General features: G+C 39.2%; 1 protein-coding gene across 1 annotated transcript in view; it reads right to left on the reverse strand.

The window, feature by feature from the left end:
* Positions 1-421: 421 nt before the first annotated feature.
* aspm (assembly factor for spindle microtubules) overlaps positions 422-19,177 on the reverse strand; it is a 31,248-nt gene continuing 12,492 nt past the window's right edge. Inside the window, exons 12-26 of the mRNA XM_042514046.1 lie at positions 17,187-17,332; positions 15,404-15,489; positions 15,080-15,292; positions 14,712-14,916; positions 14,084-14,232; positions 13,632-13,760; positions 12,409-12,603; positions 8,820-12,128; positions 8,498-8,647; positions 8,192-8,383; positions 5,937-6,129; positions 4,623-4,777; positions 1,681-1,857; positions 1,379-1,551; positions 422-661 (exon numbers count right to left, since the gene is read on the reverse strand). Coding sequence (XP_042369980.1) covers positions 559-661; positions 1,379-1,551; positions 1,681-1,857; positions 4,623-4,777; positions 5,937-6,129; positions 8,192-8,383; positions 8,498-8,647; positions 8,820-12,128; positions 12,409-12,603; positions 13,632-13,760; positions 14,084-14,232; positions 14,712-14,916; positions 15,080-15,292; positions 15,404-15,489; positions 17,187-17,332 — 5,575 coding nt within the window. The 3' untranslated portion in view covers positions 422-558. The remainder of the gene's footprint in view (positions 662-1,378; positions 1,552-1,680; positions 1,858-4,622; positions 4,778-5,936; positions 6,130-8,191; positions 8,384-8,497; positions 8,648-8,819; positions 12,129-12,408; positions 12,604-13,631; positions 13,761-14,083; positions 14,233-14,711; positions 14,917-15,079; positions 15,293-15,403; positions 15,490-17,186; positions 17,333-19,177) is intronic.

The following is a 19,177-nucleotide window of genomic DNA, read 5'->3' on the forward strand; positions in this document are numbered from 1 at the left end:
ACAGGTTGCCTACCCCTGTACTACACCATTACCTTTTATGCATTTTTATGATATACTTTACTCTGTTTGCAGTTTTATGACACTTGTGGAGTGCACCGTTCAAAACATGGCATGATTTTTCATTAAGATTAGTGCTATTAAGCAAATGCTTACACACTAAATAGAGTTGGGGAATGTAGTAAATCAGCATGCTGCTAAAAACCAACATGCTGTCATATTGAACAACAAACTAACCAACGAATAACCTGTGAGGTTACAGATGAACTGTGCTTTCCTCTGCCTTTATAAATCAAGTCATCATCACTACTAGGATTACTTGATTTACAATGGCAGAGGGAAGCCACATTTGCTCAGGCTCACTTTGAGCCAGGAAAACAATATTAGCATATAACAAAAATACATGAAACTGGCCGATGTTTAAGAAACAAATCCCATTTTAATATATACAAGGAAAACATCAAAATGCTATTTTTAAAAAAAGGCTGAAATACATAAAATATTTTTTGAAGAAAAAAAAAGAAAAGAAAAAACGAAATCGAAATTAAAAAGCTTGTCTATTTACAACACAATGGATAGAGTGTTTGACACCATCTGAATAGCCCTGAGAGGATCCACAATATCTTTGAGTTTGTCCTTTCGAAGAACCCAATCCGGTGCAAATCTGAAAAACAAAACCAGAATGTCAATTAACACTGCAAACATACACTGTATGTATATTTCAGACACATGTAGTGCTTTATGCATGTGTATGAAGTTAGTGTACATGGCCCCAAACTTAACCTCAGTGATTATGATCAGGATGTGTCTTTTGCCTCTTATATAAGACAAAGTTCAAGAATTGCATTCTTTCAAATGCGAAATATTATATATAATATAGCATTTCCTGTCTCAAAAAGATGCAGAAAAATTAGCACTCACATTTGTTTTACTTCTAGGCTGAATTATTGTAATTCCTTGTCATCAGGTTGCTCCAATAAGTCCTCTAAAGACTCTCTAACTGGTCCAGAATACTACAGCACGTGTACTAACTGGAACCAAGGAAAGAGATCATATTTCTCCTTTTTTGGCTTCTCTGCACTGGCTCCATGTAACATCCAGAACTGAGTCTAAAATCCTTCTCACTTCCAAAGCTCTGAATGGTCAGGCTCTGTCTTATCTTTTGTAGTTCCCTATTATCCTGCCAGGATAAATGCAGGTTTACTTGTGGTTCCTAAAGTCTCCAAAAGTAGGAAGGGACCCAGAGCTTTCAGCTCTCAGCTCTCAGACTCCTCTTTTGTGGACCTATCTTCCAGTTTTACTTTGTAAATCCCTTTGAGGCAAATTGTGATTTGCGATGATGGGCTTTAAAAATGAAATTGACTTGACTTGATATACATACTTTGGCGCAGGCCGGGATTTACGAGGCGTTGCTTGGATGAAAAAGCTCCCATTTAGTGATGCGTTCATCTTCTGTTTCATAACAGTTCTTTCAGCATCCATCTTGTGTTTGCGAGCGGTGAGGCGGTAAATACTGCGTATCCTATCCAAGACCTTAGGAAGTTTCATAACCTCCTGAAGAGAGAGCAAAAAAAAGTCTGCATTAAATTTACTAAACAACAATGGCTGACTTTAATGTAAAAAAAATCTTAAATTATTGGGATAATATTGTTCAGAAGTCTGTATGTTATAGCAACTACAGACCACAGCACGGTGCTGATCTTGCAGGAGGAGAGCGAGAAGAAAGCAGGCCTTGGTGAAGATATTGCCGCCCTTTTCTGCCACTTTATCCCCTGCCCTCTCCCGGTACCGCTGAAGGAGATCTAAGAGCGTCTCCAAAGAGTTTTCCACCGAGTACACTGCTTCAATGGTCTTGTGGTACTGAGGGAGGAAACCAAAATAAGTAAGTGGAGGTGAGGGAAAGAAAGTACAAATAAAGAATGAAATATACGAATGAATCTCTGATTCAGACAAAGCTGAGGAAAAGACCTGAGACGTCCCGAAAGTACACAGACATACTTTTTTTGACATACTAAACTATGACATTATTGCATATTGATGACATACTATACTATTAGGGGTTGTGTTGCAATTTTATGACATACTACAGCATGACTTTTTGACATACAAACTAAAACTGTTTTGCATTTTGATGATATACTATACTGTTTTACTTCTAATTATAATGACACACTAACCTATGATGTTTGTTTGGGGGGGGGGTTGCATTGTAAACACTATGAAATTACATTTTTGTTTTAATTTTCATGATATACTATACCATGACTGTTTTTGCATTTTCATGACAAACAATACTATGACATTTTTTGACATAGTACACAATTGCTTGTTTTTGCATTTTTCTGACATGCTATGACCTTTTTTTTTCAAGAAAAAGCCACACACATCCAAAACAATCATTGTGCTGCTGGAAAGTCTGAGGCAGTCTGATTATTTTGCAAGTCAAGAAATCAAAGTCCACAAAGCAAAGTGAAAAATCAATAAACAAACATTGTGTAATAAAATAATGAAATGCCCAAACTTATGCAAAGAGACTGGGGACTTCCAGCATTGGAGAAAAGAGGAAATCTTTCCTCACTTCAGTTGTTATTAGAGAGTAAGAGTCCCAAAGTCTAGTCTCCTCTCATTCCGGTTCACTGTCCTTCAGTTTCACCTCTCAGTGCAGAAACTTCAGCTTTTAAACACGTCATTAAAGCTTTCATTGCATCACACCTAAATGACTGCAAAGCTCTGTTAAACCAATATGAGCTACTGGCTTTAAGATGTTTTATAACGTGCTAGCATTCTTTTTCTCACACCCCCGGCCCTCTCTTTGTACATTAATAAAGCTTCACAGTCCAAATTGCAAATCCTGATTTTATAGTAGGAAGATAGCTAAAAAGCTCTTTTTTTGAAACTCATGAATACAAACGCAGACTTTGCAGAATGTTCCAACATTATCCAAAATGATGCACAACAGACTGTGGGAACGTGAGCCGCTAAACTGAAACTCAAATACAGAAGGATGTAAGCCGTCAGTCTGAACTTGGTTTGCAGAAGAGAAACTGAGCCTGAACCTCAATTAGATGATATAAAAGGAACAGGAAGTCTGTGGGGAAGTGAGAGACGAGAGAGAAACTGAAGAAATGCTGTGAACTTCTCCATCCATCCTTAGCTAAACACCCTGGCATTCAACATATGAACTTTACTCTTATGACAGAAGAGGTACTTTATACTAATCTGTTATTCATTACCAGTATTACTAATGTAACATGAACTAACAAGTAGTAAACATAAGAGAACTTATCAAATGGATATGTTTAATAAGTAAATAAAGATCGATACCAATCTCATCTATATGTTACACATGCAGCTGGCCAGTTAGCTTAGTGAGGCCCCCTGGCTCCATCCAAAAACAGTCCACCTACCATCATCTCCGAAGATCACTGTTAAACATGCTGTTTATCTGTTGTTTAGTCCATACAAAATTCAATAGTCAATAAAAAAAGGCTAACAGAAAAATCATTTTGTCCTGCATTTTAATAATTTCATTCATCAAAAATCAACCCTGCACAAAATCCTCTGTTGTTTATTGTAAGAGATATAACAAAAGTTCACAGTTCATCTGCACACGCTGCCCACACCACAGTGACATACCTGGCTGAAAATCAACAAAGGATCACTCTGAGCTAAGTGCCTACTAGCAAATAAATTACATTTTCAAAACACACATAAAACAAAACTTTTTTCTGCTGAACACAATCACATTTTGTTGAAACATGCTGGTTAATACAGATGATTCTTCCAAAATAGTTTTTTTTCTAAATAATTGTGCTTGTAGCCCAACATTACCACATCTAATTGAAAATGCTAGTTATTCTGGGACCTATTAGTTAATTTTTGATTTCCAAGAAGCGTTATCAATGTATCAACAGCAGACTAAAGATCCTCTGGACGGAACTGAATAATCCTACAACCAATCACATCAATGAAACATGGGACAAACGCTGAGCTGTGAACAAATGTGAACAGACTATTGTGTGCAGAGGTTCAACACCATGTCAGTGTGTCAGTTTTTTCATTTTTGCCACCAGAATTTGAAAAAAGTACTTCATCAGGAAATGCTGCATCACCTGCAGCCTCTCGGTTGTTTATGAAAATGCCTTAATGGGTTCCTTTTTACTAAGGTAGTTTTACCCTTGCTTTAGTTTCTCAGCGAGAGGGCGCACCAGTCAAAAATGCAAATTTTGCATGAAGCACTGAGGTCTGAACATTTTTAGTCATCGCATCAAACCTGACTAATCTCTGTTTTGATCCAAATCAAGCTGGCTGAAAATCTGTCTAATCACGACGGGCACCAGACACATCTGACAGCACTAATTAAACGAGCCCTCAGTTTATGTGGTTCCCCGGCTAGTCAGTTTGGATTTGAATTTTCAGTTAAGCCAAATTCTTTGCTCTCCCCCAAGCAGTGACGTACTTGGCATGACTCAGATGTAAATTTCTCACGTTTATGCCTTCCTACCTTGAGAGGAGAAGTCAAGCTTTAATGTAAAAGAAGCCAACATCAGCTAATGACTATATTTTGCATTGTTTTCATGTTTCACACCCTGAGATACATGGGCAGAGTAGATCTGTGTTTGTACCTTGGAGAGGTTGAGGAGGATCTGGATGGAGTGGGTGATGACGTCCATGCAGGGGACGCTCCTGTTGCAGCAGCGGATGAGTGTGAAGATGACATTGGTGGCTCCGCTCTCTACCAGTCGCTCACAGCACTCTGGAGAAAGCCTGGTGGCGGTTTCTGTGTATGCACGCATATGTAACACGCACATGTAACACACAAACGTAACACGCACACATATCACACACATGCTCTTCTGTTAGCACTAAGGACAAACTGCGCTACTGAAACGATCGTTCTCACATTATCAGAATCAAGTATTAGAAGTGTTTTTTCATCTATGAGGCACATAAACTTCATTGGATTTTTAGATGACACACATTAGATTCTGGGAACACACGTCAACCACCGTCTTATGTAACGCATTCCGTCTAATCTCAAAAACACAAGCACTTTTGCTATTACAACACACAACAGAAAAAGGAACTTTTGCTCATGCAGTTTCCTAGACGTCTTCCTGTTTCTCTTGGTCAGCTTTGTTGCAGAATTACAGTGGCCACAGTTGGGGTCAGAACTTGCCCAGAAGTGTTTAGATTGTTTTAATTAGGAATTAAAAGACAGCCAAAAATGGCATGGGACGAGTACACTGTGAGCATCTCTGTAAAGGGGAGACTTACTGGTAACCATATAATCCATTTCTATTCAGATATCTTGAGGTCAGAGGTCAGTGGGCTCCTGTGAAATGACCATGCAGTTGTTCCATAACCAAAATTTAGCCTACCTTTGTTAGTGTTATTCAGACTTGTTACTGAAAAGCTAGCATGACTTAGGTGGTATTACTGGATTACTTAGGTCTTCATGTAAGGACCTTATTCACATGTAAATGAACTTGTTAACCCTGACAGCCCTACTTGGGACTAATCATTCTTTAGTGATAACTTTTCCTATTTTCTCTGGATTCATTGATTACTTTAATGAAGACTGAATATAATTTCTTACAGATGTAGTCATATAGAAACGCTGATACTCCCAAGTCAGAATAGGAACACAGAATCATGAATATTTCATCATCAATATTGTGGAATTTATCTACAAGCTCAACAATGCAAATTCAACATCACACTCTACTGGTTGCATGCTTAAAATGCAGCCTCATTCTCTAATAAAGAGCAAACAAAATGGGTTAAAGAAAAACTGTGCTTCACTTACCACAATAAAGGTTGCTCTTTATGGCAAAAAAGTTAAAACCTTTTTTTGCTCTTTATGGCAAAAAAGGTTTTAACTGGAAGGTTTTATTGTTACATCATATTGGTGAATAATCAGAAATTGTAAAACTTACCCAGGTTTTTCAGGGCCTCCAGGATATAGGAGAAGTGTTTGTATCGAAGGAGGTAGTCCAGGGCAGACGAAGTCTTGTTACAGAGTTTGTCCTCCTCTCGGACGCTGGCGGAGACTTCACGCAGGTTGTGTCTCAACTTCACCACCTTGGGATTGTCGTTCAGTCGGCGGGAGTGGTGTCCTCTCCACAGAGCCTGGGAGGAAAGCAGGAGGGAGATGGACCGAAGGTGGGAAAAAAGAAGGAATTAAAAGAAAAACTCTAATTAGCTGCTCATAATTAGTGCATTAGATCAGAAGATATTTAGAATTTCATGTCAAAGGAAGGGAACTGCACTAGGATTAAAATGGTTTACAAACTCAATGCAATTTTCTTCATCTTGGACTTAAAACTACCATCTACTCAAACCAAAGATTTTGTTTTTACATTGATCCCAAATGTCCCTAAAATAACATTTTCAGGAGTCTTACTTCCTTCATGTGTTTATAACGTCCGAGTTTGAAAGTTAGATTTTCTGAATTTTGGTCAGAAATACATAGCTGCAGAAACATTTTATTGAGTACTTTGTCCACTATCAGAGTGAAGAGATAATATTTCCTTATTTTAAATATTTTTCATGTTTATTGACCAAAATGTCTTGTGTGACACCACAACAATATTATGATCCTTTCCAGCAACACCTACACAAGTATTTACAAACTGTATGAATGACATTTGACATGCTGTAGAACCAATAACTATGGCTGAGGAAAAGAAAGTGTTGATGAAGTGGACACTGGACTTAAGAAATAGTACAGCATTACTTATGCTACAAGAGCTGCCCTGAGGAATGATTATTTACCCAATCTGCAACACAAGGAACTGATTCTTACAACTTTTTGGAGAATACTAACTTCAAACTTTAAACTTTACCAGACTTTGAGCTGACATAAAAGGGTGAGTAAATCACAAATTGTCCCTTTTGTATCCACTTTTGTATTAGAGTGGTGACACTGGGCATCTGTCACTAACTTATGCATAGAAATATTCTTACTTTGTGCATAAAATAAGTTTGTTCCCAACATAGTGCAAATGTTAGTGAATCAGAATCCTTCTAGACCGACAGGCACATGCCCACAGCTTACTGCTACACTCCCAGTTTCTCTATATAAGGAATTACATTGTTTATCATGGAAAAGTAAATTCATTATGAGACAGACACATTTAGTTAAAACAGAAGTCCTACAACTTAAGACAAATTAGATTTAATACTTTTGAAGACTTTTTAAAAAAAATACCATTCTGGATAAAATTTAAGACAAGTTTTACAAAAACCTAAAATGAAAAAAAAAAAAGTACCAACCTTTTACAGATTTAGGAACAATTTTGGCCAAACACTTCTAACATAAAACATTACATTTTTGGTCAAGTGAAAAAGTCAGATCTGGTTAGAATTGAGAAATACCTAGCATGACTTAACAACACTTGTGTTTGTATTTTTAAGACTTTTGAAAGACCGATTTAAGACATTTTAATACCAATTAAGGCCTTATTTCTGTATTAATGAATTCAGTACCTTTTGAGACTTTTTAAGGATCCGTGAGGACCCTGGTTAAAGATAAAAGGGGTACATTTATGTATTTTAAGAGAGACTGGCCTTCATCATGTGTCTGAGACAGTTTTACATTTGATTACAGAGAACCAACACTTACATACATAAGATTTATGTGTAAGAAATGTTTGTGAATTTGGCCCAGTGTCAACTCCCACCTTGAAAGAGTAGGCACACCATTTGTCAAGTCTGTTATAAAGCAAACTCGTGTGCCCATATTAACATTAAACATTTTTTTGTTTACTGTAGTCATTGATTCTGTTCACATTTCCAAATTTGCTTTCAATGGAAGTGATGAGGCACAGAATCCTCATTTCCGTGCTGTCTGCATAAGTAAAATCAAATAGATATCTTCAAAAGTAAGTCTTCAAAATAAAATTTCCTGTTTCCCCACACAGTATTAAGCTGCTTTGAAGGCACAATGACAAAAAGAAGGAAGTTTGGACTACAAACACTAACTTTAGGAGATACTCATTTGATATGTTGAACTCAGACAGCTTTTGAACACATTTCTATACAGAAAGAGGGCTGTGGATTTGGTCCTCCATCACAATGTTAGGAAAGCATCCTAAGAAAAGCAGCCTGTCTCAATCTTCATATGGGTACCTCAGTACTGTTTTCAGACATGCTTGAAAAAGTGTGAGCTGTAGAAGTGTGACTGTAGTACCTGAGCTTTGACGATGCCCTGTTGAACCCTCCTCTGGCGCCTAAGAAGGAGGAATTTGCGGACAGCCTGCTGGATAACAGACGCAGCCTTGTGGCGACGGGCTAACCAGCACCTGACCACTCTCTGGGCTACGACCACCTTCCTCCTGTCCTCTAGATACCGTCTCCTCTGCTGCCTCACTCTCACCCATCGCTGGGGAAAAATACAAGGAGATCATTGCAAAAATGAGCTCTTAGGACTCCTTAAATTCATCAGAGTTGCAGATTTTGTTTTGAAATTTGCATTGTTGGCTGTGTGTCGCAGTACCTGTATGGTGATGACAGAATGGATTTGTCTTTTGGCCGACTCCAAAGCCCGGTGGGCTCTCAGAGCTCGTTGGATCTTTATGGCACTCAGATGGTGGAAGACAGCGGATGCAAAACGGAGCCTCCTCTCTGCCTTGGCTCTCTCAAGTACCTGGAACACAATAGCATGCAATTTAAATATCCTTTTTTGTTTAAGCTTTTTAACCTGTTAGCTGCAACTGGATTATGTTTTAACCATTTTTTTTCTATGTTAGTGAATGGAAAATAATGGCTATCTGGAAAGCAGAGATGAAAAAGATCTAACTTTAAATAAAATCTTTTACCTGTCGTCTTGAGATCCAGACTCGGCAGTGTGTCTGAAGTGTGATGGCAGCCTTTCTCATCCAGGTGTAGTTGTTCCTCTCCAATCTGCCTAGCTGCACTGCCCGGACCCACTGCTGAAGTTTAATAGCTGCCTCTCTCTTCCGTTGGAAGATGCGCCTCTGTACTGAGCATTTCCAGCACGACTGGATCACAACAGCGGCTCTGTTTTGTCGCCTTATGTCCCTCCTAACAAACCAGCCTCTAAACGCTGCCTGAAGAGTGATGCTGGATTGCTTAATTTCAAGGAACTTTTCTCTTTCTTGCCGCTGAAGAATACAGGAGCGATAGTGTCTCTGGATGATAATGGCAGACAGACGCATGGCCTGGAATTTGACTTCTTCTCTGTGCTTTCTGAATGCAGACTGGATCACGGTGGCAGCCTGATGCCAAAGAGCAACCTCCTTTCTGACCTGCTGACCTCTGAATGCTGCCTGAAGGACGACAGCAGCGCTGTGCATTTCCAGGTATTGTTTTCTTTGTGCTTTGGCTGCAACAGAAGCTCGATATGTTCGCTGAATACTAAGGACGGAACATTTCAGTTTTAGATACTGCTGGCGTTCAGAGTAGCCTCTGTAAGCTCTCTGGATAACACTGGCTGCGTGATGTCTTTGTTTGATGAGTCTTCTGGATTTCATTCCACGGAGTGCAGCTTGTAGATTAATGACAGCTTTTTTAACCTCCTGATAATGTTTTACCTCAATGTTTCTCTGTCTCTGAGCTCTAAACCTCTGCTGTAAGACACACACTGCCCAGCGCTGTCTCCTGAAGGCTGACTGCTGTTTATGTTTCTTGAAGTTTGCTTGAATGACAGTAGCTGCCCTGTGCATCTTGGCGATACTGCTTCTCACACGATGACCTCTGAATGCTGCCTGAAGAACAATGGCAGAATTTCTGACTTTTAGGAAGTTTTCTCTTTCTTTCCTTTGAAGAATACAGGAGCGATAGTGTCTCTGGATGATAATGGCAGACAGACGCATGGCCTGGAATTTGACTTCTTCTCTGTGCTTTCTGAATGCAGACTGGATCACAGTGGCAGCCTGATGCCAAAGAGCAACCTCCTTTCTGACCTGCTGACCTCTGAATGCTGCCTGAAGCTTGACAGCAGCGCTGCGCAATTTTTGGTATTTCTGCTTTTGTTGCTTTGCTGCTACAGTTGCCCGATACTTTCGCTGAATAGTGAGGACGGAGGATTTTAAGGTCAGATACTGTTTGTGCTCACAGTGGGCTCTGTAAGCTCGCTGGATAACACTGGCAGCCTGATGCCTTTGCTTAGCGATTCGTCTGGATTTCATTCCACGGAAGGCAGCTTGAAAGACAATAGCAGCATTTCTCTTGGCGCTCAGGCTTTGCATCTCCTCTCTCATCTTCTTGTTGGCTCTGTAGCGTGCTTGTAAAACACTGGCAGCCCTGCGGAGAGTCTTGTAGTAGGTTCTCTGCTGGTACATCCGGAAGTGAGACTGAATCGTTGCAGCTGCAGCGTGCTGGATGCGCAACTGTGTTCTGACCTTACATCCTCTGTAGGCTGCCTGCAGACAAATGACTGCCCTGCGCTTTGACAGGTACTCCAAATGCTCTTTTTTTGTCATGGTCAGTGCTCTGTACCTCTGCTGACAAACCCAAGCTGCTGCCTTAAGAGCAAGGAACCTCTTCCTTTCCCGAAAGGTGAGAAACTTTCTCTGAATGATTGTAGCAGCTTGGTGTATCACTGCGATCTTCCTCCTGGCTCTGTAGCCACGATATGCTGCCTGGATGACTACAGCGGCAGATTTCATTGTCCTGTACCTCTGAATCTGTCGTTCCCTGAGTGTTTTGGCCCTGTAACGTTCCTGAATAATGATGGCAGCACACTTGGTGGCAAGGTAAGCCATGCGTGTTCTGTGCATCCTGAACTGAGCTTGGATTGCTCTGGCAGCGTTGTGCCTCTTCGTAAGGTCATCTCTCACTCTAAATCCCCGGTAGACAGCTTGTATCTTTATCGCAGCTTGCTTTAGCTCTCTGTATGCATTTTGCTGCGCCCTGCAGACAAGAAGAGCTCTGTATCGGCTTTGGATGATAATTGCTGCACTTTGTAGGAGGACGTATCGTTTCCTGCATAAAAACCTCCTAACTGAAGACTGAATGACAGTTGCTGCCTGGTGCTTTTTCTTCAGCTCTGTCCTAATTCTCATGCCTCTGAATCCAGCTTGGAGTGTAATGCAGGCTGCCCTCATGTACAGGAATGCTCTCCTCATCTCCTTTCCAGCCATATAAGCTCTGAAGTGGCGCTGTATGACCAAAGCACAGGCCTTCATGGACCTGTACTCTGCTTGCGCTCTGTGCCGACGGTAGCAAGCCTGTATTAGTGTCGCACACTGATGTTGCTTCTCTATCCTCTGCCTGTCAGCTCTGCCTCTCCAGTTTGCTTGTATGGCAAGTGCAGCACTCCTAAGAGTGTCGTAATCCCTCTTTGTCTTATGAGCCAAAGCCGTGGCTCTGTACTTTTGCTGTATCAGAGCAGCAGCTTTTCTCAGGACAAGGTAGCGCTTTTGGGCAGTGTGCTTCCTGAAAGCTGCCTGGATTACAGTTGCAGCCTTGTGTTGTTTTTTCAGCAAGTCCCGAGCCACTTTCCCACGATAAGCTGCCTGTATGGTAATGGCAGCACATTTCATCCTCAAAAACATTTGCCTTTCCATGTCTCTTTTCACAGAGGCCCTGAACCAGCGCTGGATTATGACCGCAGCGCATTTCATCTTCGCCACCTGTTTTCTGACAACATGGCCTCTGAAGGCTCTCTGAATGACAACAGACGAGTGCTGCTGCAGCTTCAATGTCTGAAAGCAGCGCCTCTGTGCATGACCTCTGTACAAGGCTTGAATAAGCACAGTGCTTCTCTTGATCATCCTGTATTGATGAAGACACCTCTGCATTCGATACCAGGACTGAATCTGAACAGCAGCGGCAGTTCTTTTAGTCATTTTGTCTGTGTACCATTTCTTAAACACAGCTTGTATCACTCTGGCAGCATGGTTTTCCTTCTCTGTTTTCCTGGTCTTCCATCTTCTGTACCCGCTTTGTATTTTCACCGCTGCAGCTCTAAGGGAGAGAAAATGTTCCCGATCTCTTCTTGCCAGAGCCAATGCTCGAAAGTGCTTCTGAATGACAGTCATCGCCCAATAGATTCTTCCATAAGCAGAGGCCGCCCTCCTCATTCGCCATTGTGCTTGGACAATGATGGCGTAGTACCTGAGGCGCTGGTAAGCCCGCATGGATGAAAACATCCTCCACTGAGCCTGCATGGACAAGGTAAGAACAATCTATTACTGAAGCACGTGTCCTTGCCGCAACAAAACAGGCACATATTAAAACTCGAGCAAAAAAACAAATGTTCGCCAAACTTTTCTTAAACTACTGAATCTAAACTAAATCAGATCACCAAGTCAAAACCATCAACACCTGATACTGCTGAAACATATTTTTTTTGTTGTTTCTACTAAACAGTTTATCAAGTACAACTTAGTCAGTTAGACTTTATTACATGTGTCAGGATGAAAAATGCTGTTAAACACCTACCTGGATGACAGTTGCTGCTTCATGCTGCAGAGCCCGACGTTGAGCCTGTTTTTGTAGCCTCAGCCTGTTGCGGGCTGCATAACCTCTCCACACTGACTGGATGACAGTGGCAGCTAAGACTTGCCTCTTAGCTCTGCGCCTCTGGAGAAAACTCCTCACAACTAACTGGATCTTCATAGCAGCCTTGTTTCTTTCCTGTGTCCAAACAAAAAACAAGAAACAAGATACACTTATTGTTGTTCCAAAAATATAATTTAAACTAATATTATATTAGTTTTTCTGTTTCTGTTTCGGGTGACAATTCTCTGTATGTTCATCAGTATTTACATTGTCATATCATTTTCACTTTATCTTACAGCACTTCAATATCAATTTTTATCAATCAATATTTGCGTCCTTTGATGGTAAAATGTATCCTATGACTTATTAAATGACTGAGTTATCAGTTAAACATTTTATGTAATAAAATTTATGACCAGTTAATTTATTTCCTTTGATCTCATATATATGTAACCATTTTATTTGATATATTTTTTCATTTTTTTTCATTTTATCGTGCATTTTTTTGTTTTGTCTGTATTATTTTAATATTAACTAGTCATAAAATAATAATTAAAAGAAAAACTAACTAAAAAAAAATCTTATCATTTTTAATATCATTAAAAATGATAAGATTTTTCACATTTGTGCACCTGATTAAAACTTTCAATAATCCAAAGACAGGGCAGTGGTTGACAGTTTTACACAAATAAATAAATAAATAGATATTTGCAATGTAATCATTAAATATGAGGAAATGTTAAATACAAAAAATTATTGCACAGCATTTTTTAAATTTATCTACACTTAAAATGTATTTTATTTCATATTTTGTTAACAGTCACAAATAACAGTGTCGGGATTAACTTAAAAAAAAATTATGTAGATCCTGAAACTGGCATTATTTAGTTTTAACTTTAACCATCAACACTGTGACAGATTAATTCTGGTACCATTTAGACATAAATGGCTAAAATGAGCTTACCCATTACAGAGTTAAATTTGCAAAAATAAATTAAATATGGGGCGCTCAGTAGCTCACCTGGTAGAGCTGGTGCCCCATATACAGACAGTATACGTCTTTTATAAAAATCTAAAAAATAAAAAAACAAATACATAAATAAATATTATAAGTGATGATTAAAACTCCATCACTTTGCAGCCGTACCAAACATTGAACCAACCTTGTAGACCTGCAGATCTTTCTTTAATCTGTATTTCCTCCAGGCGCCCTGTATGACCCGAGCTGCTCTGGTTTCGTTCCGCAGGTCCAAAAGACGAGCACACAGGAAGGACAGGTAAGACATCACAACCTGGAAAAAAATAGAAGTGGAGAAAGTTGTGGCATTTTTTTCCATCTACAGAGTTTAAAAAGATTTAATTATGCATTTAGAGCAGCCATTTCTATTATCCCAGATTACTTTTTTCCTCATGAAGTATTAGGGGTGTCATGATTTCAATTATAAATTGAGAATCAGTCTTAATGAGCTTTTGATTTCCATCATCAAAATCAAAAGCAAAATCTGTGAAATGTACACATTGGTAATGTGGACTCAGAATATTAAGCAGCTTCATACAGATATGCATCTGATAATCTGGCCAAAGAGGGTGGAGAGGGTCTTCTGTGTGGTCTCACCTTCTCATTGGGGATGGTGTTGGACATGTCAGCTGGGTTTATCATGGCAGGAACTCCTCCCAGGAAAGACACAGCAGTGTTTACCAGTCTGAAGTTGTTTTTCTCATTCTCTAGCAGCTCTTTGAATTTCACTGATGGTGAGTCTGGGCCTGTTCACAAAAATAACACTCTGTCATCACATCACGACTCTCAAATCACAAATTTACAAACATGCATTCAGGTTTTGAGCCATGACATGCTGCTCACTTCAAACTAATAGAGAGGGTGCAAAACATTAAGCATTAAAACTTTTGTCCAGATTTAATTTTTTTTAACTTTTCAGTGAGTTTCCAAAGGCGGGTTTACTGTAGATAAAGCCAACTAAAATCCCTAACTAATGCAATGATTGTATGAAATATGTTATCATAAAATTCTGGTTTATTCCTCACTCAGCATCTTTAAGTTTCTCTGGATTTCTCTTTTTTCCCTAACTGCTGCAGACATCTTATCCCTGTTTTCCACACCTTAATGCACCACAAATGCCTGCGTGATGCACAAGTGAACAAGAGTATAAACTTCCACTTGACTATTTTTTTTTTTAAAGTGCATCCAAGCAGACAATTGCACTGAAGACACAGCTGACAAGTACCATTCAAGCCTGTCGGTGAGGAGTCAAAGGAGTTGTCAGAGTCACTGGCTGAGCAGTTGAGCTCCAGTCGACCCCTCGGTGAGCACTCGACAGTCTGTGTGGTGCTATGACTGACAGCCTCCTCTGGCAGGAGACTGGGGTGGTAGTGGTGGATAAGGTAGCAGAGGACACGGCCATCCGAGAATGTCACGGTGAAATTCTCCACCTGCACAGACAGACAAGACACTCTGTTGACTGTTTCTGTAAAGAAGGACTTGTGAGACATTTTGTGACAGTTGGACAAGAGTGGAAGTCCAGAGAAGTGTAGTTGCCTCGAGGAAAAAGTATTTTCTTTGGCCATGAGCTAAACAGAATAATTTCAAACTCACACTCAGATTGTAGAAGTCGCACACAGCTCGGACCCAGTCCATCAGCAGGGTGATCTTAGTGCTGCTGTGTTCATACGGCACCGTGGTCTTTGCGGGACCTGGCTGAAGGCCCCGATCGGCCCTCAGAGACGCCAGCCTCTGTTTGGTCCTCCAGGTTTTCTTCAGGAAGCCAATTTCCTCCCTCAGCTGATCAGCGTCCAAAATCACCTCCACCTTGACAGATCATTTAATAACAGCACATCAGTCAACTCCTTCCACAGGTTAAAAAAAAATACTACTATTTTGTGCCCCAGTGAGCAACTGCAAACGAAGTTGGATACACACATGAAACGCGAAGATAATTTTCCACAAGAGGCTCAGGGTCTTCTCTCTGTGTCCATCCACAATGTCCCTGGAATCAATGTTAGAGCCTGAAAATAAAGACACAATGGTTTAAGTCCCCCTTCAGACAATTAAAAAAATCTGTTTTTCTTATGATTTCATCCCCTAAAATGCCTGACCTTGACTATACTGACAGGTGGTGTTTTCACCTTCCTGTCAAGCACAATTAGGTATGTCACAAATACAGAAGCCAGTATAATATATATTGCTATTTTTTTTGCAGTGTGCCCTTTATGACCTGTTTCACAGGCCCACGTTCTTTGTGTTTACACTGGCAATATGTTGTAGAATCTTGGCACATCAATTATTAATTATAATGCTGACTGACAGTGTTTTACAAAACATAATATCACAAAACCTTGGTCTATCAGTATTTTTTTTACATCACAACATCTCAGCGCATTACTGTATGGCCAATGTTTCACCACCACTAACCCCGTGTCAGCCACTGTCTGCAAGCTGACAAAAAATAAATACACTTTTAATTCTCATATGTCTGCTAGTCGCCAATTTTGGTGCACAACAGACTCCTCATCTGAGTCTGGGTCTGACTGAGGCTCAAACATGTATGCACATCTCTCCAGTGTTTTCTTTAACGCTAAAGTTAGCCATGTTAATGCACAGTGCTCTGTCACTGATCAACCTAGCGGTCTTCTGTTAGCCAGACCTATTTCCACACTTAGCTGTAGCACTGCAGTCCGAGGCCAGATCCAGAAATTTTTCATGAGTGAGAAAGCAGATCTGCTTTCAGCCCTTTTTCAGATTTTTTTTATTCTTGTTTTGTTTACTTTTTAATGTGAGAAAAACATGTTAAACAAAATGTTTACCATGGCAGAGTATTTTTACATATTAAATTATCTGAAGAAGAACTTAAAATACTGTCAACCAAATCAGATGATCGCATTTAAATATTTCTTCAGCAAAAATGGCAAACGCTCTCTGGTTCGTCCTCCTCAAATGTCAGGATTTTCCGTAGCTTTCTGTTTTATATTGTTGTAAATTGATTATTCTGGGGTTTAAAAGGATGATCTGGAAAATCATTGGAAGACATTACCTTGAGCTTTAGAAATAAGTGATGAACTTTCAACTTCACCAAAATACCTGATGACGATAAAATCATGCAGGTTGCAGCCTTAAATGACCGTTCATTTCATGTTTATTCATTACTGATTGTATCACCTGTTAAAACACAGCTGTTGCTGAAACCGTTTAGTCTTTTAAAATGCTGATTTAAAGCATAGCGTCTGGTCTTTTCTCTGTGTATGTTGATTAAGCAAGCAAAGTTATTGTGCTTACTTTTCTAATTTCCTTTATGGCTTAAAACAGTACCTTTCATCCTGCCCTGCTTATTCACTCTGACACATGTTCACTCACACAAAAGTGCAACAACACAAACAATCAGATTGTCACATAAAGGGCAAAGCAATCCAATTATGTCACTGTGGAGCTGTACACCAGCAGCTGTTTGTGATCAAACACAAAAGGTGTGCAGTGAAATGGCAGGTGTTCGTTCCCGAGTGTCACAAGGGCGTGAAATACCACCCTGTACGAAAACACACTGAATATATAACACCTCTGTGGAAGAAAACATCACACAGGAACTAAAAAAAACATTAAATCTCATTCATGGAGGACAAATGTTCTTTCATATTGGGCGTCTCTGGTTTGCTGTTTGATAAAAGGAAAGTTTTTTTTTTCCAAAAGGGAAAAAAAAAATCATAATTACCGTGTTCATCCTTGAGGTCAACCCCTTTGCTTTTGAGAACTTGCAAAGCAACGTCAACGTTGTGGACCTTCTGCAGGCGACTGATGGCTGGCAGACGGAGCTTGGCAGACAAACTCCAGTCCTGGATGAGGAGCTCCATCACACGCCTGGAAGCAAACCCAGCATAAAAGACAGAAATTATAATGATGATGATGCATAAATTCTTTTTTTGTCTTTCTTTTTGACATCTTATAGAATCCTATCCTATAGAATCAATGAACACTGATGGTTTGATCACAGTTTACATTATTAGAGACAAGGACACATCACTGTTAATCAGCTGCTGCATTTTTGAAAAAAACAGCAGTAGGAAATAAATTTTTTGCAGGAAACAATGTTGCTTAAATGCTAAATGACCACTTTTTAACCTTTCCATACAAAAAGAGTTAAATTTAAATCTATAAAAACATCAAGAATCTTTTCATTCCTACATGTTTTTGGGTAGACATCCTTTTGGCACCTTAGGTTTGATTTTAATGCAAAAGCAGCTCAGTATTGATTATTTAACTAATTAGCTCTCATTCCCTGCCTTTCCAATAAGGGGTGGGCAGTTTAGGCAAACACACTCTATCTTCAATCATGTAAATTTTATATTTTATCATTAATATACTGTATATCTTGACGTTAACTATTTTCTCGAAAGGTACTTGATAAACGGTTTGCAGATGAAACATATAGATCCTCTGATGCCAATTCTGTGATGAGTCTAATCCTGCTAATTGATTACCAACATTTCTCCCAATGGCCTAATACAACCACAGATATTACACAGACAGACAGACAGAGAGACAGACAGAACCCTCTGTCTATGGGTATCAGACACTTTCATGCTTTTTAAAAACTTTTCAAGATACATTTTCACCAAATTTAAGGCAGATTTTTAGAAAAATCCTCTTTTTCCTATTCAGTTATTGCAGGTAAATATAAGTAAGTTGTATATAAGCGGCCTTGTGCAGAGTTAGGTTTTATGGAGGAATATGGTTATTAGAGGGAGTTAAGTTACATTTTGCGAACAGTATCCAAGTATAAAATAAAGCATTTTGGTGTAAAGTTAGAATATTTTGGGGTGCAGTGTTAGGTTTAAAAATTTACAACATCAGAAATGTGGACTTGCACGCAGAAGAGCCTAAGTCATTTTGACAAAAAGAAAATTGAAACATCTTTGCAACAGTGTGTCACTTAGCCTCCATGTTGGCACTCGTGCCAGCTTCTGTAAGCTGGGGGCGAGCCGTCCAACACCTACTAAGAACTTCACTCTTTTTCAATAAATCTAAACCATCCCTTAACCCTTTGAAACCCAAGCGAATTGGCCTGATATCGTTCAAAAACATATGAAGGAGGCAATGTGCAACTTTGCAAGAAATGACCCAAAAAATAGCAAGAAATTAGTAAAAGTTAAGTTAAAGAAAATATCCTGGAAATCAGCACAAAAAAAAGTAAAATACAAAAACAAACAAGGACATTACCTAAAAACGTGCCAAAAATATATAAATATATTTCTGTAATATAAAGGTAAATATAGAATTATAATAAATATATACAAATTTCTCTTTACATTTTTCCCTGTTTTTTGTTTGTTTGTTTTTACAGTTTTCTCTTATTCTTTTTCAGGTCATTCTTCTCACTTTCACTTATTTCTTGCTAATTTGGGGGTAATTTCTTGCCAAGATGCACATTTTTTTTCTCTCCATGTTTTTTTTTTTTTTTTTTAAATCAAACCATTTCTCTTTGTTTCAAATACTTTAATGCTTGTGAAAGGCATTTGAATGTTGCACAAGGAAACTTCGATTGATCTATGTTTCAAAGAGTTTAAGTCTGCCCTTTTCCTGATGGTTTTATCAAATCGATCTTTTGATTCTTTTCACCTTAAATTCCTAGTGTGAGGCCCTTTGACACTTGAGTCTCTAAATCCCAGGAAAAAAACATGAAGAAGTCTATCCTAAAACAAGTCA

This window comes from Plectropomus leopardus, chromosome 3 (assembly GCF_008729295.1).
Source record: "Plectropomus leopardus isolate mb chromosome 3, YSFRI_Pleo_2.0, whole genome shotgun sequence".
NCBI classification, from domain to species: domain Eukaryota; kingdom Metazoa; phylum Chordata; class Actinopteri; order Perciformes; family Serranidae; genus Plectropomus; species Plectropomus leopardus.